Source organism: Ovis canadensis, chromosome 21 (genome assembly GCF_042477335.2).
Source record: "Ovis canadensis isolate MfBH-ARS-UI-01 breed Bighorn chromosome 21, ARS-UI_OviCan_v2, whole genome shotgun sequence".
NCBI classification, from domain to species: Eukaryota; Metazoa; Chordata; class Mammalia; order Artiodactyla; family Bovidae; genus Ovis; species Ovis canadensis.
This window is the reverse complement of record NC_091265.1, coordinates 59318106-59334196: the sequence shown is the minus strand read 5'-3', so window position 1 is coordinate 59334196 and position 16091 is coordinate 59318106. Positions and strand designations below refer to the sequence as shown.

The 16091-nt window shown below is 51.2% G+C and overlaps 1 protein-coding gene across 3 annotated transcripts; it reads left to right on the top strand.

Moving 5' to 3' along the window:
- Nucleotides 1-9507: 9507 nt before the first annotated feature.
- MEN1 (menin 1) lies at nt 9508-16028 on the top strand. 3 transcript variants are annotated; one of them, XM_069565560.1, is made up of 10 exons: nt 9508-9741; nt 10139-10599; nt 11528-11736; nt 11935-12063; nt 12344-12384; nt 12458-12545; nt 13220-13356; nt 13771-13906; nt 14358-14522; nt 14723-16028. In XM_069565560.1, coding segments are annotated over exons 1-10 (1848 nt in total). In that variant the 5' UTR covers nt 9508-9739; the 3' UTR covers nt 15203-16028. The 3 variants fall into 3 exon arrangements, with proteins under 3 accessions (XP_069421661.1, XP_069421659.1, XP_069421662.1); XM_069565558.1 differs by having other exon boundaries at nt 9528-9753; XM_069565561.1 differs by having other exon boundaries at nt 9735-9843.
- Nucleotides 16029-16091: the final 63 nt, after the last annotated feature.

Below are 16091 nucleotides of genomic sequence, written 5' to 3'. Positions count from 1 at the left end.
TAGAGATTGGAGGCCCATGAAATTCCAAGGCCTGGTTGGGAGTGTAGTCTTGATTCCAGTCTAGTACAGAGGATGAGATGGTTAAATAGCATCATCGACTCAATGGACATGAGTTTGAGTAAACTCAGGGAGATAGGACAGGGAAGCCTGGCACGCTGCAGTCCATGGGGTCACAAAGAGCAACTGAGCCACTGAACCACAACAGCTGTAGTCATGGGCAAGTTACCTGACCTCTCTAAGCATCAGTTTCTCATTCTGTAAGTGGGGATCATAAAACCCATCATGAGAGGGTCTTCTTGTAAGACTTTGGTGAGATAATCAGTATAAAATGCCTTCACTTCACTCAGGAAATGTTTGCTCTGCCTATGGAGATGCCAAAACCTGAAGACAGAGCCTAGAGCAGGGACACTAAGGCCTCTTGCAAGCTACAGCCTCCAGCCATCCTCACCAAATTGGAGAAATGGCCATTTCCCTAGCACCCTTCAATAATTTAGCCAACAGGTTTTCACAGTTTCACATTAAAAAAATGTTTTTTCTCCCAAAGTCTTATGTTGACAAATTTCAGAAAAGGTTGAAAGATTACAAACTCCCCACCCTCTTCTCCTGGATTCACCATTATTCACATTCTGCTGCTTTTGTATTTCTCATGTGCTGATGACGTATTTTGCTACCATCTGAAGGTAAGTTACACACAACCTGAACTTTGCTAAATGCTTTGCAGACATCTGTTAAGAAAAAGGAACCACCACCGAGGGAATTCCCTGCTGATCCATGTCTTGAACCCATGTTCTTGGCAGCGGAAGCGTAGAGTCCTAACCATTAGACCTCCAGGAAGTTCCCAGGGCATATCTTTTTTTTTCTTTCTGGCCATGCTTTCTTTCTGGCCATGTAGTACAGTGGTTAGGACTCCATGCTATCACTGCTGAGGGCCCCAGTTCAATCCCTGGTCAGGGAACTAAGATCCTGCAAGCTTCGTGATGAGGCCAAAAAAGAGGGGAAAAAAAAAAAAAAGAATAAGGAACCACCAGAAGTCACTCTCAGGGCTTCCCTGGTGGCTTAGAGGGTAAAGCGTCTGCCTGCAATGCAGGAGACCAGGGTTCGATCCCTGAGTCAGGAAGATCCCCTGGAGAAGGAAATGGCAACCCACTCCAATACTCTTGCCTGGAAAATCCCATGGACGGAGGACCCTCGTAGGCTACAGTCCATGGGGTCACAGAGAGTCGGACGCAACTGAGCGACGACACGTTTAGAAGTCACTCTCACAAGATTTAATATTGATACTCTGTATTAATCTGTTATGGGTTGAATTATGACCCCTAAAAATGAAGTCCTGTTCCCAAACACTTCAGAGTGTGACCTTATTCGGAACTAGAGGCATTGCAGACATAAGTAGTTAAAACAAGGTCATTAGGGTGGGCCCTAATCCAAATGACTGGTGTCCTTTAAAAAAGGGGGACATGTGGATGCATACAGAGGGAGCTCACCAAGTGAAAATGCAGGCAGAGATTCGGGTGATGCTTCTATAATCCAAGGAATGCCATGCTGCTGCTACTGCTAAGTCACTTCAGTCGTGTCTGACTCTGTGCGACCCCATAGACGGAAGCCCACCAGGCTCCCCCGTCCCTGGGATTCTCCAGGCAAGAACACTGGAGTGGGTTGCCATGTCCTTCTCCAATGCATGAAAGTGAAAAGTAAAAGTGAAGTCGCTCAGTCGTGTCCGACCCTCAACGACACCATGGACTGTAGCCTTCCAGGCTTCTCCGTCCATGGGATTTTCCAGGCGAGAGTACTGGAGTGGGGTGCCATTGCCTTCTCTGAGGAATGCCATAGATTTGCCAATAAACCACTAGCAGCTAAGAGAGAGGCCTGGAATAGATTTTCTCACAGCTCTCAGGAGTAACAAATCCTGCAGACATTTTTTTAAAATTTATTTATTTTTAATTGAAGGATAATTGCTTTACAATATTATGTTGGTTTCTGCCATACATCAACATGAATCAGCCATAGGTATACTTATGTCCCCTCCCTCTTAAACCTCCCCCCTCCCACCCCATCCCGCGCCTCTAGGTTGTCACAGAGCCCTGGTTTGAGTTCCCCTAGTCATACACAGCAAATTCCCACTGGCTCTCTATTTTACATATGCCAGTGTGTATGTTTCCACGCTACGCTCTCCATCCGTCCCACCCTCTCTTTCCCCCAACCCCACTCCTGTGCCCATAATTCTGTTCTCTATGTCTCCTGCAGTTATTTTAATCTTGGACTTCTAGCCTCCACATCTGTGAAGCGATACATTTCTGTTTAAGTCAACCAGCTTGTGGTATAATCATGTCAAAAATATTCTTTATAGCATTAAAAAACAGTTGAGTATCCAATTCTAGATCACATGTCGCGTTCAGTCCTTGTGTCTCTTGAATCTCCTTTGACCTAAGACAACTTTCTCCTCCTTCCTTTGTAAGTCATCTTTTTATGATGTTAACATCTTTTAACCGTCCAGGCCAGTTTTTTTTGGTAGAATAACTTGCAATTTGCATTTGTCTGATTGTTTCCTCATTAAATTCAGATTTAATACTTTTGTCAAGACATAGCAGATGCTATTTTAAATTAATTTTGATTGCAACAATACGCATTTGTTCTTCTGGTAAATTAGAGGCTGAACTCCCATTTGGCTCCCTGCCCTCCCCTCATGATGTTAATTTATGTCAGTGTGTACCATGTCATTGGCGGGCATCCAGAGGGACCACCCTCCCCTAGCTTCCTTCTCTCCATCAGCAGGAATCAAGTTGGATCTTCAGGACCCTCCCTGTCCTCGGCAGGAAGCCCTGACCTCCATGCTTGCAGCTGGCCCACCGCCGGACCCCTGCCTCAAGACCATCAGACCTGGGCCTACTCCTGTCCCTGTTGCTCGGTTCCACTGCAGGGGCTGAGGCCTCTAGGTTCTCCATGGCTCTGGACTTCCCTTGTTCTGACCCCGTCTCCACCCTCAGCTCCCGAAAGCTGTTCACCATGTGCTCTAGAGCGGATGGTCCAACTGCAGCAAAATCCCCTGTGCCCTCGCCCCCTTTTGCAAATGGTCCTTAGCCCTCCTGCTCTGGTGGAAACTTTGCCCTTTGGGGTCATGCTCACTGCCTTGTGTCCTGCAGAGTTTCCACAACCCCCTGCCTTGCCTGAAGATGGGGTAGGTGTCCTTCCTGAGGCCACTGGTGGGCATCCTACTCCCTCTTCCTTCCAAACACTTAGGTTTGAACTCAAGTTATCGGCTTTTACCACTCACTTTGTCTCAATGTCTCCCAACCCATGCATGGCTCATTTCTTAATAACTCTAGCTCCTGGCTTGTTGCCACTCTCTCTATCCAACTCCTGTTTTATTACATTTATTTATTTTGGCTGGCCATCCTGTGCAGCTTGTAGGACCTCAGTTCCTTGACCAGGGATCAAACCCAGGCTTTGGTAGTGAAAGCACGAGTCCTAACCACTGGACCGCCAGGGAATTCCCTCTATCCTACTTCCCTGGTGGCTCAGCTGGTAAAAAATCCCCCTGCAATGTGGGAGACCTGGGTTCAATCCCTGGGTTGGGAAGATCCCCTGGAGAAGGGAACAGCTACCCACTCCAGTATTCTGGCTGAGAGTCCCATGGACCATATAGTCTATGGGGTCGCAAATAGTTGGACATGACTGAGCACTTTGAATTCACTTCGCTTACTACTATTTTAAATCTTAGAGACTTTGATATACACGTGGATGACCCAGCTGCCAGGCCTCTCTGTTCCTTGAGCTCATCTTGTCCCATGATCTTACCTTCTAGTCACTCACTCTCACAGCCATACTGGAGAGCCACACTGTATTATATGGGAGCCACTGGTCACATGTGGCCACAACAGTTGAAATGTGACTGGTGAGATATGTTGTGTGTATAAAATGCATACCAGATTTCAAAGGCTTTGTTGTTCAGTTGCTGAGTCATATTGATGAATGGCAGAAACCAATACAATATTGTAAAGCAATTGTCCTTCAATTGCTGTTGTTGTACAGTTGCTAAGTCGTGTCTGACTCTTTGCAACCCCAAGGACTCCACAGTGCCAGGCTTTCCTGTCCTTCACTTATCTCCCAGAGTTTGCTCAAACACATGTCCACTGAGTCGGTGATGCCATCGAGCCATCTCATCCTCTGTCACCCCCTTCTCCTCCTGCCCTCAGTCTGTCCCAGCAGAAAAGACCCTGATGGGTCTTTTCCAATGAGTTGACACTTCGCAACAGGTGGCCGAAGTATTGTAGCTTCAGCTCCAGCATCAGTCTTTCCAATGAATAGTCAGGGTTGGGTTTCCTTTAGAATCAACTGGTTTGATCTCCTTGCTGTCCAGGGGACTCTCAAGAGTCTTCTCAAGCACCACAATTTGAAAGCATCAGTCCTTTGGGGCTCAGCCTTCTTTATGGTCTAACTCTCACATCCATATGAGTACTGGAAAAGCCATAGCTCTGACCATATGGACCTTTGTTGTGTACAGAACTAAGTCTTGTGTTGTGTGAACAGGACTTAGTGTGGAAAAACACAAATTGTCCTTAATAATTTTATATTGACTATGAGTTGAAATAAATTTTGCTATATGTGATTAAAATTAATCTCACTTGTATCTTTTACTTTTTTAATGTGGCTGCTAGAAATTTAAAATTTATATATACATCTCCTGTTAGGTTTATACAGGAAGCACTACTGTTAATTTTTTTTTTTTTTTTTTTGGCCCTCATTGCATGACTTGTGGGATTTAGTTCCCCAACCAGGGATTGAACCTGGGTCCTCAGCAGTGAGAGGGTGGAGTTCTAACCACTGGACCACCAGGGAATTTCCCTAAATATTTTCACTGCCAATAATGACAGCAACCTTCTCCCCATAATTTCAACGCCAAGCATCCCACTCTCTAACTAACACCCTTATCTTTTCAGCTCTCTCTAGTACCCCAGCAACGAGAAAGTTTTAACCCCACTGGAACCTACAATCCACTTATTTATTTTTGTCCGTGCTGGGTCTTCATTGCCTCATGGACTTTATCCAATTGGGACGGGTGGGGGCTGCTCTCTAACTGTGGTGAGCAGGCTTCTCATCACGGTGTCTTCTCTTGTTGTTGAGCATGGGCTTCAGTAGCTGTGGTGCAAGAGCTCAGTAGTGGCGGTTCCAGCCTCTGGAGCGCCGGCTCAGTAGCTGTGAATGGGCTTAGTTGCTCTACAGCATGTGGGATCTTTCCAGACCAGGGATCAAACCCATCCTCCTGCCCTGCTCATGTGTATGCTCAGTCACTTCCGACTCTGTGACCCCATGGACTCTAGCCCACCAAGGCTCCTCTGTCTATGGAATTTCTCAGGCAAGAATGCTGGAGTGGGTTGCCATTTCCTCCTCTAGGGCATCTTCCCAACCCAGGGATCAAACCTGTGTCTCCTGCATTGGCAGGCAGATTCTTTACCACTGAGCCACCAGGAAAGCCCTGGCAGGTGGATTCTTAACCACTGGATCACCAGGGAAATTCAATAATCCATTGATTTTGCCACACTTTTGCTGTCCCTCATTCCTCTTGCGTCCTCTGTACTTCTGTCCCCCGCCTCAAACAGCTTAAATTCTGGGCCAATGTTTATAATCACTTTTATGAATGAATGTTATTTGTTCATTTATTCAGCAAATAATTGTTGAACATCAGTTATGTACAGGACACTATTCTAGGAACATGGAACATATCCATGAATAAAACAGACATGTTATCTGTCACTATGGAGCTTACATGTTGGTGGTTTGAGACAAATAATAAATAAGTCAAGCTATGGTTTTTCTAGTAGTCATGTACAGATGTGAGAGTTGGACTATAAAGAAGGCTGAGTGCCAAAGAATTGATGCCTTCAAACTGTGGTTCTGGAGAAGATTCTTGAGAGTCCCTTGGACTGCAAGGAGATCAAACCAGTCAAACCTAAAGGAAATCAATTTCCTGAATCAATTCATTGGAAGGACTGATGCTGAAAAGTTGAAGCTCCAATACTTTGGCCATCTGACAAGAAGACCCGACTCATTGAAAAGACCCTGATCCTGGGAGAGACTGAGGACAGGAGGAGCAGGGGGCAACACAGGATGAGATGCTTGGATGGCATCACTGAGCCAATGGACATGAGTTTGCACAAACTCCGGGAGATTGTGAAGGACAGGGAAGCCTGGTGTGCTGCAGTCCATGGGGCTGCAAAGAGTCAGACATGACTGAAGCGACTCAGCACTTATGAGATGCTGGAGAAGTGGTTCTCAACAGGGAGCAGTTTGCCCCTCAGAGATATATGGCAATGTTTGGAGACATTTCTACTGTCACAACAGGGGGAGGGACATCTAAAAGGGGGAGAATCCAGGGAGGCTGCTAAGCATCCTACACGGCACAAATCAGTCCCCAACTACAGTGACGCTAGTGGTAAAGAATCCGCCTGTCAGCTAAGGAGACGAAGGAGACATGGGTTCGATCCCTGGGTTGGGAAGCTCCCCTGGAGTAGGAAATGACAACCTGCTCCAATATTCTTGCCTGAAAAATCCCATGGACAGAGGAGCCTGGTGGGCTTCAGTCCATGGGATCTCAAAAGAGTCAGACACAACTGAGTGACTGAGCATGTATACGATACAAATGTCAATAGTGCCCTGGTTGAGAAACCCTGTTCTTGAAGCTGTTAGTGCTTTAGAAGAAAACATTTTAGAAAGCAGAATGGAGGGGAGGGGTTAGAAGAAGCATTTCGGTTGGACAGTATGATTTTAAGTAGGCTGGTTAGGTCTGGGTCAGCCTCATTGAGAAGGTGGCGTTTGGGAGGAAGACCAGCTGGGCTTCCTATTTCACTGAGAAAATGAAAGTACCCATGTACTCTACCATGTCTCTACTGTGACTGGAACTGTTCATGCTACTAGCAAAGGACAAGCCTGCAAATTATGGGGGGTTTTTAGTTAAAAATTTTTTTTTCTACAGGCTTGCAAATTGGGATTGCCCATTTTCTCTACTTGTTCAAGGTCATCAGTCCTGCCTTCTCTCCTATTAAACAACAGCCATGTTGCACTCGCCCACTGAGATGGCCCACACTCTGTCTGTGGAGTGATTCTCTGTATCTGAATAAATCCACTCTTCACCTATCACTTTGTCTGAATTCTTTCTGCAATGAGACATCAAGACCCAGCCTATAAAAACTAACCACATCAAATTCCGGGGCTGCACTCACCCTCTGTGATGGTCCAAACTCTGTCTATGGAGCATGTTTCTGTCTGTATCTGAATAAATCCACTTCTTACCTACCAAAAAAACCCAAAAAACAGCCACAACACCAGGACCTCCTTTGACCCTCTTCTACTTCCAGTTGCCAGCTTGGTTTTTTCTTCTCTTCTGCAAAGCTCCCTAAAAGAGTTGTATATTATCACTGTCTCCAATTTCTTCCTCTCATTTTTCTTGAGCCCAAGAACCCTGGGCTTTTGTTCCCAAACTACTCCTAAGGTTGTTGCCAGGGGTTCTCACAGAGCTACATGCAATCAGTTCTTGGTGCTCAGCTTGCTGACCTGTGGGCAGCACCAACCCTGTGGATCATTCCTCTGCCTTGGTCTTCTAAACCAAATGCCCATGTGGCTTTTCTCCCATCTCTCTGGCTGATTCCTCTCCAAATCCTTTGCTTGTTCCTCCTGGTTTCCCAACCTCTATGACAGGGTACCCCAGAACTCAGTCCTTGATGATCTAATTTTCATATATGCCTCACTCAACTTCCTTAAATGTTAACATCTTACACAACATGGTACATTTATCAAAATGTAGGGATGAAAAATAGACAAAGCTATGGCTATTTTTGAATTTCATAAGTAGTGCTCACAGGTGCCTGAGACTTGACTGGTTTAGTTTCAAAACTGAAAGTCCCACTCCCCTGAAGTCCCCTCAGAGTTGGGCAAGCTGGGCCAATCAGCCACCCTCTTCACCAGTTTTTCCACTAAATCCTTTTTCTTCTGGTCTAGGATTCAATCTAGAACACCACGTTGGTCCTGTCTCCTTGAGTTCAGTTCAGTCTCTCAGTTGTGTCCGACTCTTTACAACCCCATGAATTGCAGCATGCCAGGCCTCCCTGTCCATCACCAACTCCCAGAGTTCACTCAAACTCATGTCCATCGAGTTGGTGATGCCATCCAGGCATCTCATCCTCTGTCGTCCCCTTCTCCTCCTGCCCACAATCCCTCCCAGCATCAGAGTTTTCCAATGAGTCAACTCTTCACATGAGGTGGCCAAAGTATTGGAGTTTCAGCTTTAGCATCAGTCAAATGGCAACCCACTCCAGTACTCTTGCCCGGAGAATCCCACAGAGGGAGGAGCCTGGTGGGCTACAGTCCATGAGGTCGCAAAGAGTCGGACACAACTGAGCGACTTCACTTTCACTTTCCAAAGAACACCCAGGACTGATCTCCTTCAGAATGGACTGGTTGGATCTCCTTGCAGTCCAAGGGACTCTCAAGAGTCTTCTCCAACACCACAGTTCAAAAGCATCAATTCTTCGGTGCTCAGCTTTCTTCACAGTCCAACTCTCACATCCATACATGGCTACTGGAAAAACCATAGCCTTGACTAGACGGACCTTTGTTGTCAAAGTAATGTCTCTGCTTTTCAATATGCTATCTAGGTTGGTCATAGCTTTCCTTCCAAGGAGTAAGCGTCTTTAAATTTCATGGCTGCAATCACCATCTGCAGTGATTCTGGAGCCCAAGAAAATAAAGTCTGACCCTGTCTCCTTAGTATCTTCTAACGTGCAACGGTTTCTCACTCTTTCCTTGTCTTTCATGACTTGAACACTTTTGAGGAGAGCTGTCAGGTATGGCCAGTCTGAAAGTCCCTCAGTTTGTGTTTGCGCAAACTTCTCTCATGATTAGGCTAGATTTACAGTTTTGTGGGGGATAATGTACAGAAGTGAAGTAGGGTAGGAATTTGATCTGTTTTACTCACTGCTACATAGCCAGTGCCTGAGAGCTTGGCCCATTATAGGCAGCAAAAATCTGTTTCCTAAGAGAGTGACTGATTCTGTAGAAATTATTTAGTATTATTTTGAAGTTTTTTATGGTAATATAAGTACTACCCCATCATACATATTGTTCTGCAGCCTCTCCCCCTGAAGATCCACTTTAGGATGCAGAGAGTTACTTTACTCTTCTTTTGCTGTATTACACATAAATACAATAGTTCTTTAGATGGTCTTCTTTACACACGTGTCAGATATTCCCTGTAGACCGAAAGCTAGACTTATAGTAAGCACTTTTATGCGTTAATCGATACTGATAAATAACCAACTAAAACGGCTGAACACGTTTACAGTACTCCAGCAGTGTTAAAAAGTACCCTTGTCATCACACCTTGCCAACAAGCAACAACCTACAGAAACGCAGACACTGCCGGCTGACTACCTGGACTACATCTCCCAGAAGGCACTGCGGTCCCTCGGCAACCTGGGTCTGCGTGAAATGGAATGACCAATCCCTGAGGACCTCAGAAAGGCGGGGCTGCCTCCGCTCTTCTCCGCCCTCTGGGGCGCCCAGAGCAGCGGGACTACCACTCCCATAAGCCATCACGGACTGGCCCGCCCGGCCACCATTTCAAGACTTGGCAGGGACAACAGGGGGCCTTGGACTCCTCTTCCCGGCAGGCAGTGCGGCCCGAGGGGGGCGGAACTCCATTTCCCAGCAGGCTTCAGGCGGCGGGCGCCGCGGTGCCTTGTGTGGGATGTAAGCGCGGAGGTGGGCGCGGGGGACCTAGGCCAGGACTCTCCTTGGGATTTGGGGGGACTGGCCTAGGGGCGCCTTCCGGCGGACTCTAGGGCCCCGGGGGTATGAGCGCAGAGAGGGGGCGGGGCGGCCATTGGAAGTGCTCAGCGGGGTCTTAGGGGCTCACCTCCATTGGGGCCGGGGCTCCTGGTGTTGTGGGGGACAAGAAGGCCCTACAGCCTCGGCTGAGGGGTCTCTTCGATGAAAGAGGGGGAACAGATGAACGGAGCGTGAAGGGGCGGGGAAGCAAGGGTTGGTGTCTGTGAGTGTGTAGGGGGGTGTGGAACGCTAGCCGAGCTTGGGAGGGGACTTGTGGGCCGTGCCCACACGACCATCCCTCCCCTCCGGTCGCCCACAGGCCGAGGGCCGCCGCCATGGGGCTGAAGGCTGCCCAGAAAACGCTGTTCCCGCTGCGTTCCATCGACGATGTGGTGCGCCTGTTCGCTGCCGAGCTGGGCCGAGAGGAGCCGGACCTGGTGCTCCTATCCTTGGTACTGGGCTTCGTGGAGCATTTCCTAGCTGTCAACCGCGTCATCCCCACCAACGTGCCTGAGCTCACTTTTCAGCCCAGTCCTGCGCCCGACCCTCCTGGCGGCCTCACCTACTTCCCGGTGGCCGACCTGTCCATCATCGCTGCCCTCTATGCCCGCTTCACTGCCCAGATCCGTGGCGCCGTTGACCTGTCTCTCTACCCGCGAGAGGGGGGCGTCTCCAGCCGTGAGCTGGTCAAGAAGGTCTCCGATGTCATCTGGAATAGCCTCAGCCGCTCCTACTTCAAGGATCGGGCCCACATCCAGTCCCTCTTCAGCTTCATCACAGGTTGGAGCCCGACAGGTCGCAAGAGACAGGTGGCTGTCTCACGTGAGAATCTTGGCCCACCTCTTCCCAACACTGAGGTTTACAGAGCCCGTTTGAGACCTGTAAGCCTTGTGAGGTGGGCCAAGTGTTATGTCCCCCATTGCAGCTAGAGAAACTGAAGCCCCGGGAGAGAAAGCGATCTACCAAAGTGACACAGAGTGACAGGGCTGGGACTGGACCTCAGTCACTTGACTCCAAATCCATTAGCCCACCTTCTGCCCCCTCAGCACCTCAGCTACTGCAGCCCAGCCTGGGGCACAGAGGGCAGCAGAAGATTTAGGGGGTGAGGAGCCAAAATCTGTTTCACGGAATTGGGACAATCCATGGAGTATCTATGAACATAATCTGAAGGTGAACAGACTAGGGCTTCACCTTAAGAAGCTGGAGGCTCAGGACTTGCAAAGAGCTTGCCTCTTTGTTCTAAGGCCAGTTAACTGGCATTCAGGTCCTGGAGTGCCATATTGAGAAGGAATCTGAGGCTGGTTCTGAGCTTATCAAGTAAAGAGGACAGAGATAAATTAGGAGTGTCCATCAGTGGGTGTGTAAAAAAAGTGTTGGCCAGTGTCCTGGTTATAACCTACTTCAGTAAAATGAGGAAATGCTTAAGTTAGCAGAACTATATAATATAGTTGCAGAGAAATAGAAAAGGCAGGGTCAAAAGCTGGGGAACTATGAAAGATTCAGGGCCTCCTGTTGAGGATGGGGAATGTAAGGGGGGAGGGAGAGGCCCTGAACATTTAGGAGGAAAGGGATAGAGGGAAGCAGGGCAGGAGTGTCAGAGGGTAAAGGTGTGGAGGTGAGGGTGGGAGGGAGCATGGCCAACACTGTCCGGTCCCTTCCCCCAGGCCAGAGCTCAGAGGACCCTCTTTCATTACTTTTCCTTCCATAGGCACCAAACTGGACAGCTCTGGTGTGGCCTTTGCCGTGGTGGGGGCCTGCCAGGCTCTGGGTCTCCGGGATGTCCACCTGGCCTTGTCTGAGGACCACGCCTGGGTAGTGTTTGGGCCCAATGGAGAACAAACAGCTGAAGTCACATGGCATGGCAAGGGCAACGAGGATCGCAGAGGCCAGACAGTCAACGCGGGTGTGGCTGAGCGGGTACTGCACGCCCCAACCCACCCCCCCATATTCTCCTAGCCCAGGCCACCCAAGGAGCTCTGCTTTCTTGGGTCATGCTCCCCTCTTCCTGTCACCACCTCCATATGTCCGGAAGGGGAGGGCCCTGTTCCTGATGTCAGTCCCTACAGCAGGCACTGGTGGGCCATCATAAGACATCTGGTCTTGTCCTCTCCCAAGAGCTGGCTGTACCTGAAAGGATCGTACATGCGCTGTGACCGCAAGATGGAGGTGGCATTTATGGTATGCGCCATCAACCCTTCCATTGACCTGCACACCGACTCCCTGGAGCTCCTGCAGCTGCAGCAGGTGAGGGTACCTGTGGGACCCTGGGCCAGGGTGCTTCCCCTTGCTGAGCTTCAGCTTCCCTCTTCTGTGACAGGGTGAATCATTGCTGGCCTGGACTTTCCTGGGGCTCTTGGGAAGGGGGAAATTGAGACATGAAAGTGCTTTGACTCCAGTCAGGGGCTAGTTCCTAAATTCTGGCTTTTCCCACCTGGTGGGGAGTCTCCTACTGGTGCTGGACTGCTTCCGCTGCCTGGTAGCACTTCCCTCTCACCAGCTCGACCTTTTCTCTTTTGGCCCCTAGAAGCTGCTGTGGCTGCTCTATGACCTGGGACATCTGGAAAGGTCAGTAGGGGCAGTGGTCAGGCTGGGCCCCAGGGCAGGCTAGGGGCAGCCTGGACTTACGAGCCTTTCCCAGGTACCCAATGGCGCTGGGGAACCTGGCGGATCTGGAGGAGCTGGAGCCCACCCCGGGCCGGCCGGACCCACTCACCCTCTACCACAAGGTGGGGACATCTTAGGTATAGAAGGGTAGGGAAGGGCGGCCCAGTGGTGGCTGGGGTCCCCTTCTGCTTGGGAGCTGGGGGGTCAAGTGAGGAGAGAACTTTGTGTGTGTTGTGGGGTATCACCCATCCGGTCCCTTTTTGTATTTACTGCGTGCATATTCAGTGTAGTCAGGGATGTCTGAGAGGTGTTCCGGGTTCTCTGCCTGGGAGTGGTAGGTCCTAGCGTTGTCCCCTCAGCCCTACTTTTTCTACTACCTGTCATTGTCCTTCTGGGAGTATAACAGAAGTCAAACGTGGTGAGAGCACTGAGGTGGGAGTATTAACTTGGTGGGGCTGGGGGCTCCTGGGCTGGGAGGGACATTAGACTGGATTTGGAAGGCCTTGGTGTTTGTGAGGGAAAGTTCAGGAAAGGCACAGACCCTGAGCTTGGAGGATAAGCCCCTCCCCTTCCTAGGCCTTGGTCTGCAGGGTGCCTGCAGCAGTCTGGCCCAGGCCTGAGCGAGCAGACCCGCAGACCAGGGGAGGGGCAGCTGGTAGAGAAGACAATGACCAGGGTAGTAAGGTCTCATGGGAGGAGACTCTGGAATCTTCCTGATGCCCCTTCCAGTTGTGATCCAGTGGAACATTGTGCCATCTGGGGCTGCCTCCTTGAGACCCCTCTGCTCCATTCTCAGGGCATTGCCTCAGCTAAGACCTACTACCGGGATGAGCACATCTACCCCTACATGTACCTGGCTGGCTACCACTGTCGCAACCGCAATGTGCGCGAAGCTCTGCAGGCCTGGGCCGACACAGCCACTGTCATCCAGGAGTGAGGATCCTCCCACGTGACCCCAGCCCGGCTTTTCTTCCCCTTCCACCCAATTTACAACCCCTCTCATCCAGGAGGGAGGCCTGGGTCCCAAGTTCTATCCCCTCTCCTTTCAGTCACTAGGCAGCCAGGACCATCATCGCCTGAGAGGTAGGGACCCCTCATGAGGGCCTCAGGCCTTTCCTACCCTCCCCTTTCCTGATTTCTGACCACTGCCATCCAGCTCTGTATCTCCAGCCCCCCTCCTCACTCTTGCTCTGGGCTGACACAGCACCATCATCTCAGAGTGAGGACCCCAACCATTCGCTCGGTCCCCGGATGATCCCGGAAAAGAAACCAGGGCTCCCTCCCCTGCCAGGTCCCTGGGGGTACCCGCCATGGCTGAGACCCCACAGTGCCCTGCTGCCCTCACAGCTACAACTACTGCCGTGAAGACGAGGAGATCTACAAGGAGTTCTTTGAAGTAGCCAATGACGTCATCCCCAACCTGCTGAAGGAGGCCGCCAGCCTGCTGGAGGCTGGCGAGGAGCGACCCGGGGAGCAGACCCAGGTGAAAGGCTGGGCTCCAGCCTGTGCACACCTTCCCACCTGAGCAGGGCTCCCAGTCCCAGGACGTGGAACTGCTGCATGGCACTAGGGGTGGCACAGGAAAGTTTGGTGCAGGACGGGCAGACAGCTGTGTTCTCTTACGCAGTAGCCGAGGGCCTGGGTCTGGGTTTGAGGAGCTGAGGTAAATGCGATGGAAGCCCTTCTCTTTGTCAGGGTCACTCATTCAGTTGAGGGGGTGAAATGGAGATAAAGGGTGGTTCCCCACTCCCCCCAAGTCCAGGCTAAGGACTAGATTTATAAAAGGAAGGAGTTTCTAAGAATTCTCTCCACTGCTACTCACCTCCACCAGGGCCAGGGCTCTCTGTCCAAACGAGAGGTCTGGCCTGTGCCGCCTGGTGAGGGGTGAGTAATGGGGTCTGAACTAACTGTGCCCTCTTTTCCCCCTTTCTCAGGGCACGCAGAGCCAGGGTTCTGCCCTCCAGGACCCAGAGTGCTTCGCCCATCTGCTGCGATTCTACGATGGCATCTGCAAATGGGAAGAGGGCAGCCCCACCCCCGTGCTGCACGTGGGCTGGGCCACCTTCCTTGTGCAGTCCCTAGGCCGTTTTGAGGGACAGGTGAGAGGCAGCTGTGCATGGTGGCTGGGAGGGCGGGCGGTGACAGCAGCCAGGAGGAGTCAGACCTTTGTAGCCCTGCAGGGCATCTGCCTATCCCCTTTGGGTGCGAGTGAGACCAAGGCCCCAAGATGGCCGGGGTGTGGGGTGCCAGCCACTGGCCTGCAACCTTGGTCTTCACTTGTCCTCCCCATCCGGCCCAGGTGCGGCAGAAGGTACGCATAGTGAGCCGAGAGGCGGAGGCAGCCGAGGCTGAAGAGCCGTGGGGCGAGGAAGCCCGAGAAGGCCGGCGGCGGGGCCCACGGCGGGAATCCAAGCCCGAGGAGCCGCCGCCGCCTAAAAAGCCGGCGCTGGACAAGGGCCCAGGCGCGGGCCAGGGTGCGGCGCCAGGACCCCCTCGGAAGCCCCCAGGCACAGTCCCCGGGACTGCCCGCGGCGCTGAAGGCGGCAGCGCTCCAGTGCCGGCACCCGCTGCATCACCGCCACCCGAGGGTCCGGTGCTGACGTTCCAGAGTGAGAAGATGAAAGGCATGAAGGAGCTGCTTGTGGCCACCAAGATCAATTCGAGCGCCATCAAGCTGCAGCTCACGGCGCAGTCACAAGTGCAGATGAAGAAGCAGAAGGTGTCTACACCCAGTGACTACACGCTTTCCTTCCTCAAGCGGCAGCGCAAGGGTCTCTGAAATACCGGGACTCCTTATCCGCCTACCGAGAGCCCGCCCTCAACCCGACGAGGCTCCACCCCAGCCTCTTGAGCCCAGGTTCCGCCTGCAGGCCCCATCCCTACCCAGAATGCCAGGCTGCAGGTTCCCAGAGTACAAACTCTGCCCAGCGCCCTGAATCGCAGGCTCTGCCTAGTCATTGGAATATAGAGCCCATCCCCAAGAGTCCCAGCCGGCCATCTGAAACCTTCCCTCTGAGCCCATCACCACCAGTCTTTAAAGGTCCAACCACGGGAAACAGCCTTCACCTCAGAATCCAGGCTCCAACCTTCGTCCTGATCGGTGTTGGCTCAGGGTTGCTTCCAGCCCATGGGGCTCTTTCACTCTAAACCCTAGAAGCACAGGTCCCACCTACAGCCCGGGAACCAAGGACCCCGCCCAGCTCCTAGGAGAACGTTTCCACACTTCAGAATTCCATTCCTTGCAAGCCTCCTACCACAAAGAACCTAAGAAACGCTTCCAGAATTTGGAAATGCTAGCTTCCTTGTCGCATGGGTCGGGGACGTGAAACTGCCCCCGGCCTGTGTGAATCCTGAGCCCTGCCCCCTCCCTGCCCAAACTGGCCCTAGATCAGAGCAGACCTTTCTTCCGACCCTCTGGGAACCTCCCCGAGGTCCAGCCTGTCTCGGGGGACCCTAGAGGAACTCTTACAGGGGTTTTGTTTGTGAGTGGGTGAGGGGAGCCTGATCTCTTCCTGTTTTGTACATAGATTTATTTTTCAGTTCCAAGGAAGATGAATACATTTTGTAAAAAAAAAAAAAAATACTTGTCATGTCTCATCTGGGAATTTGGGGTGGAGCGTTCCCTCTTCTGCCTTCTGGCCCTTTGGGCTTCAGGCTCCCCATTTGTA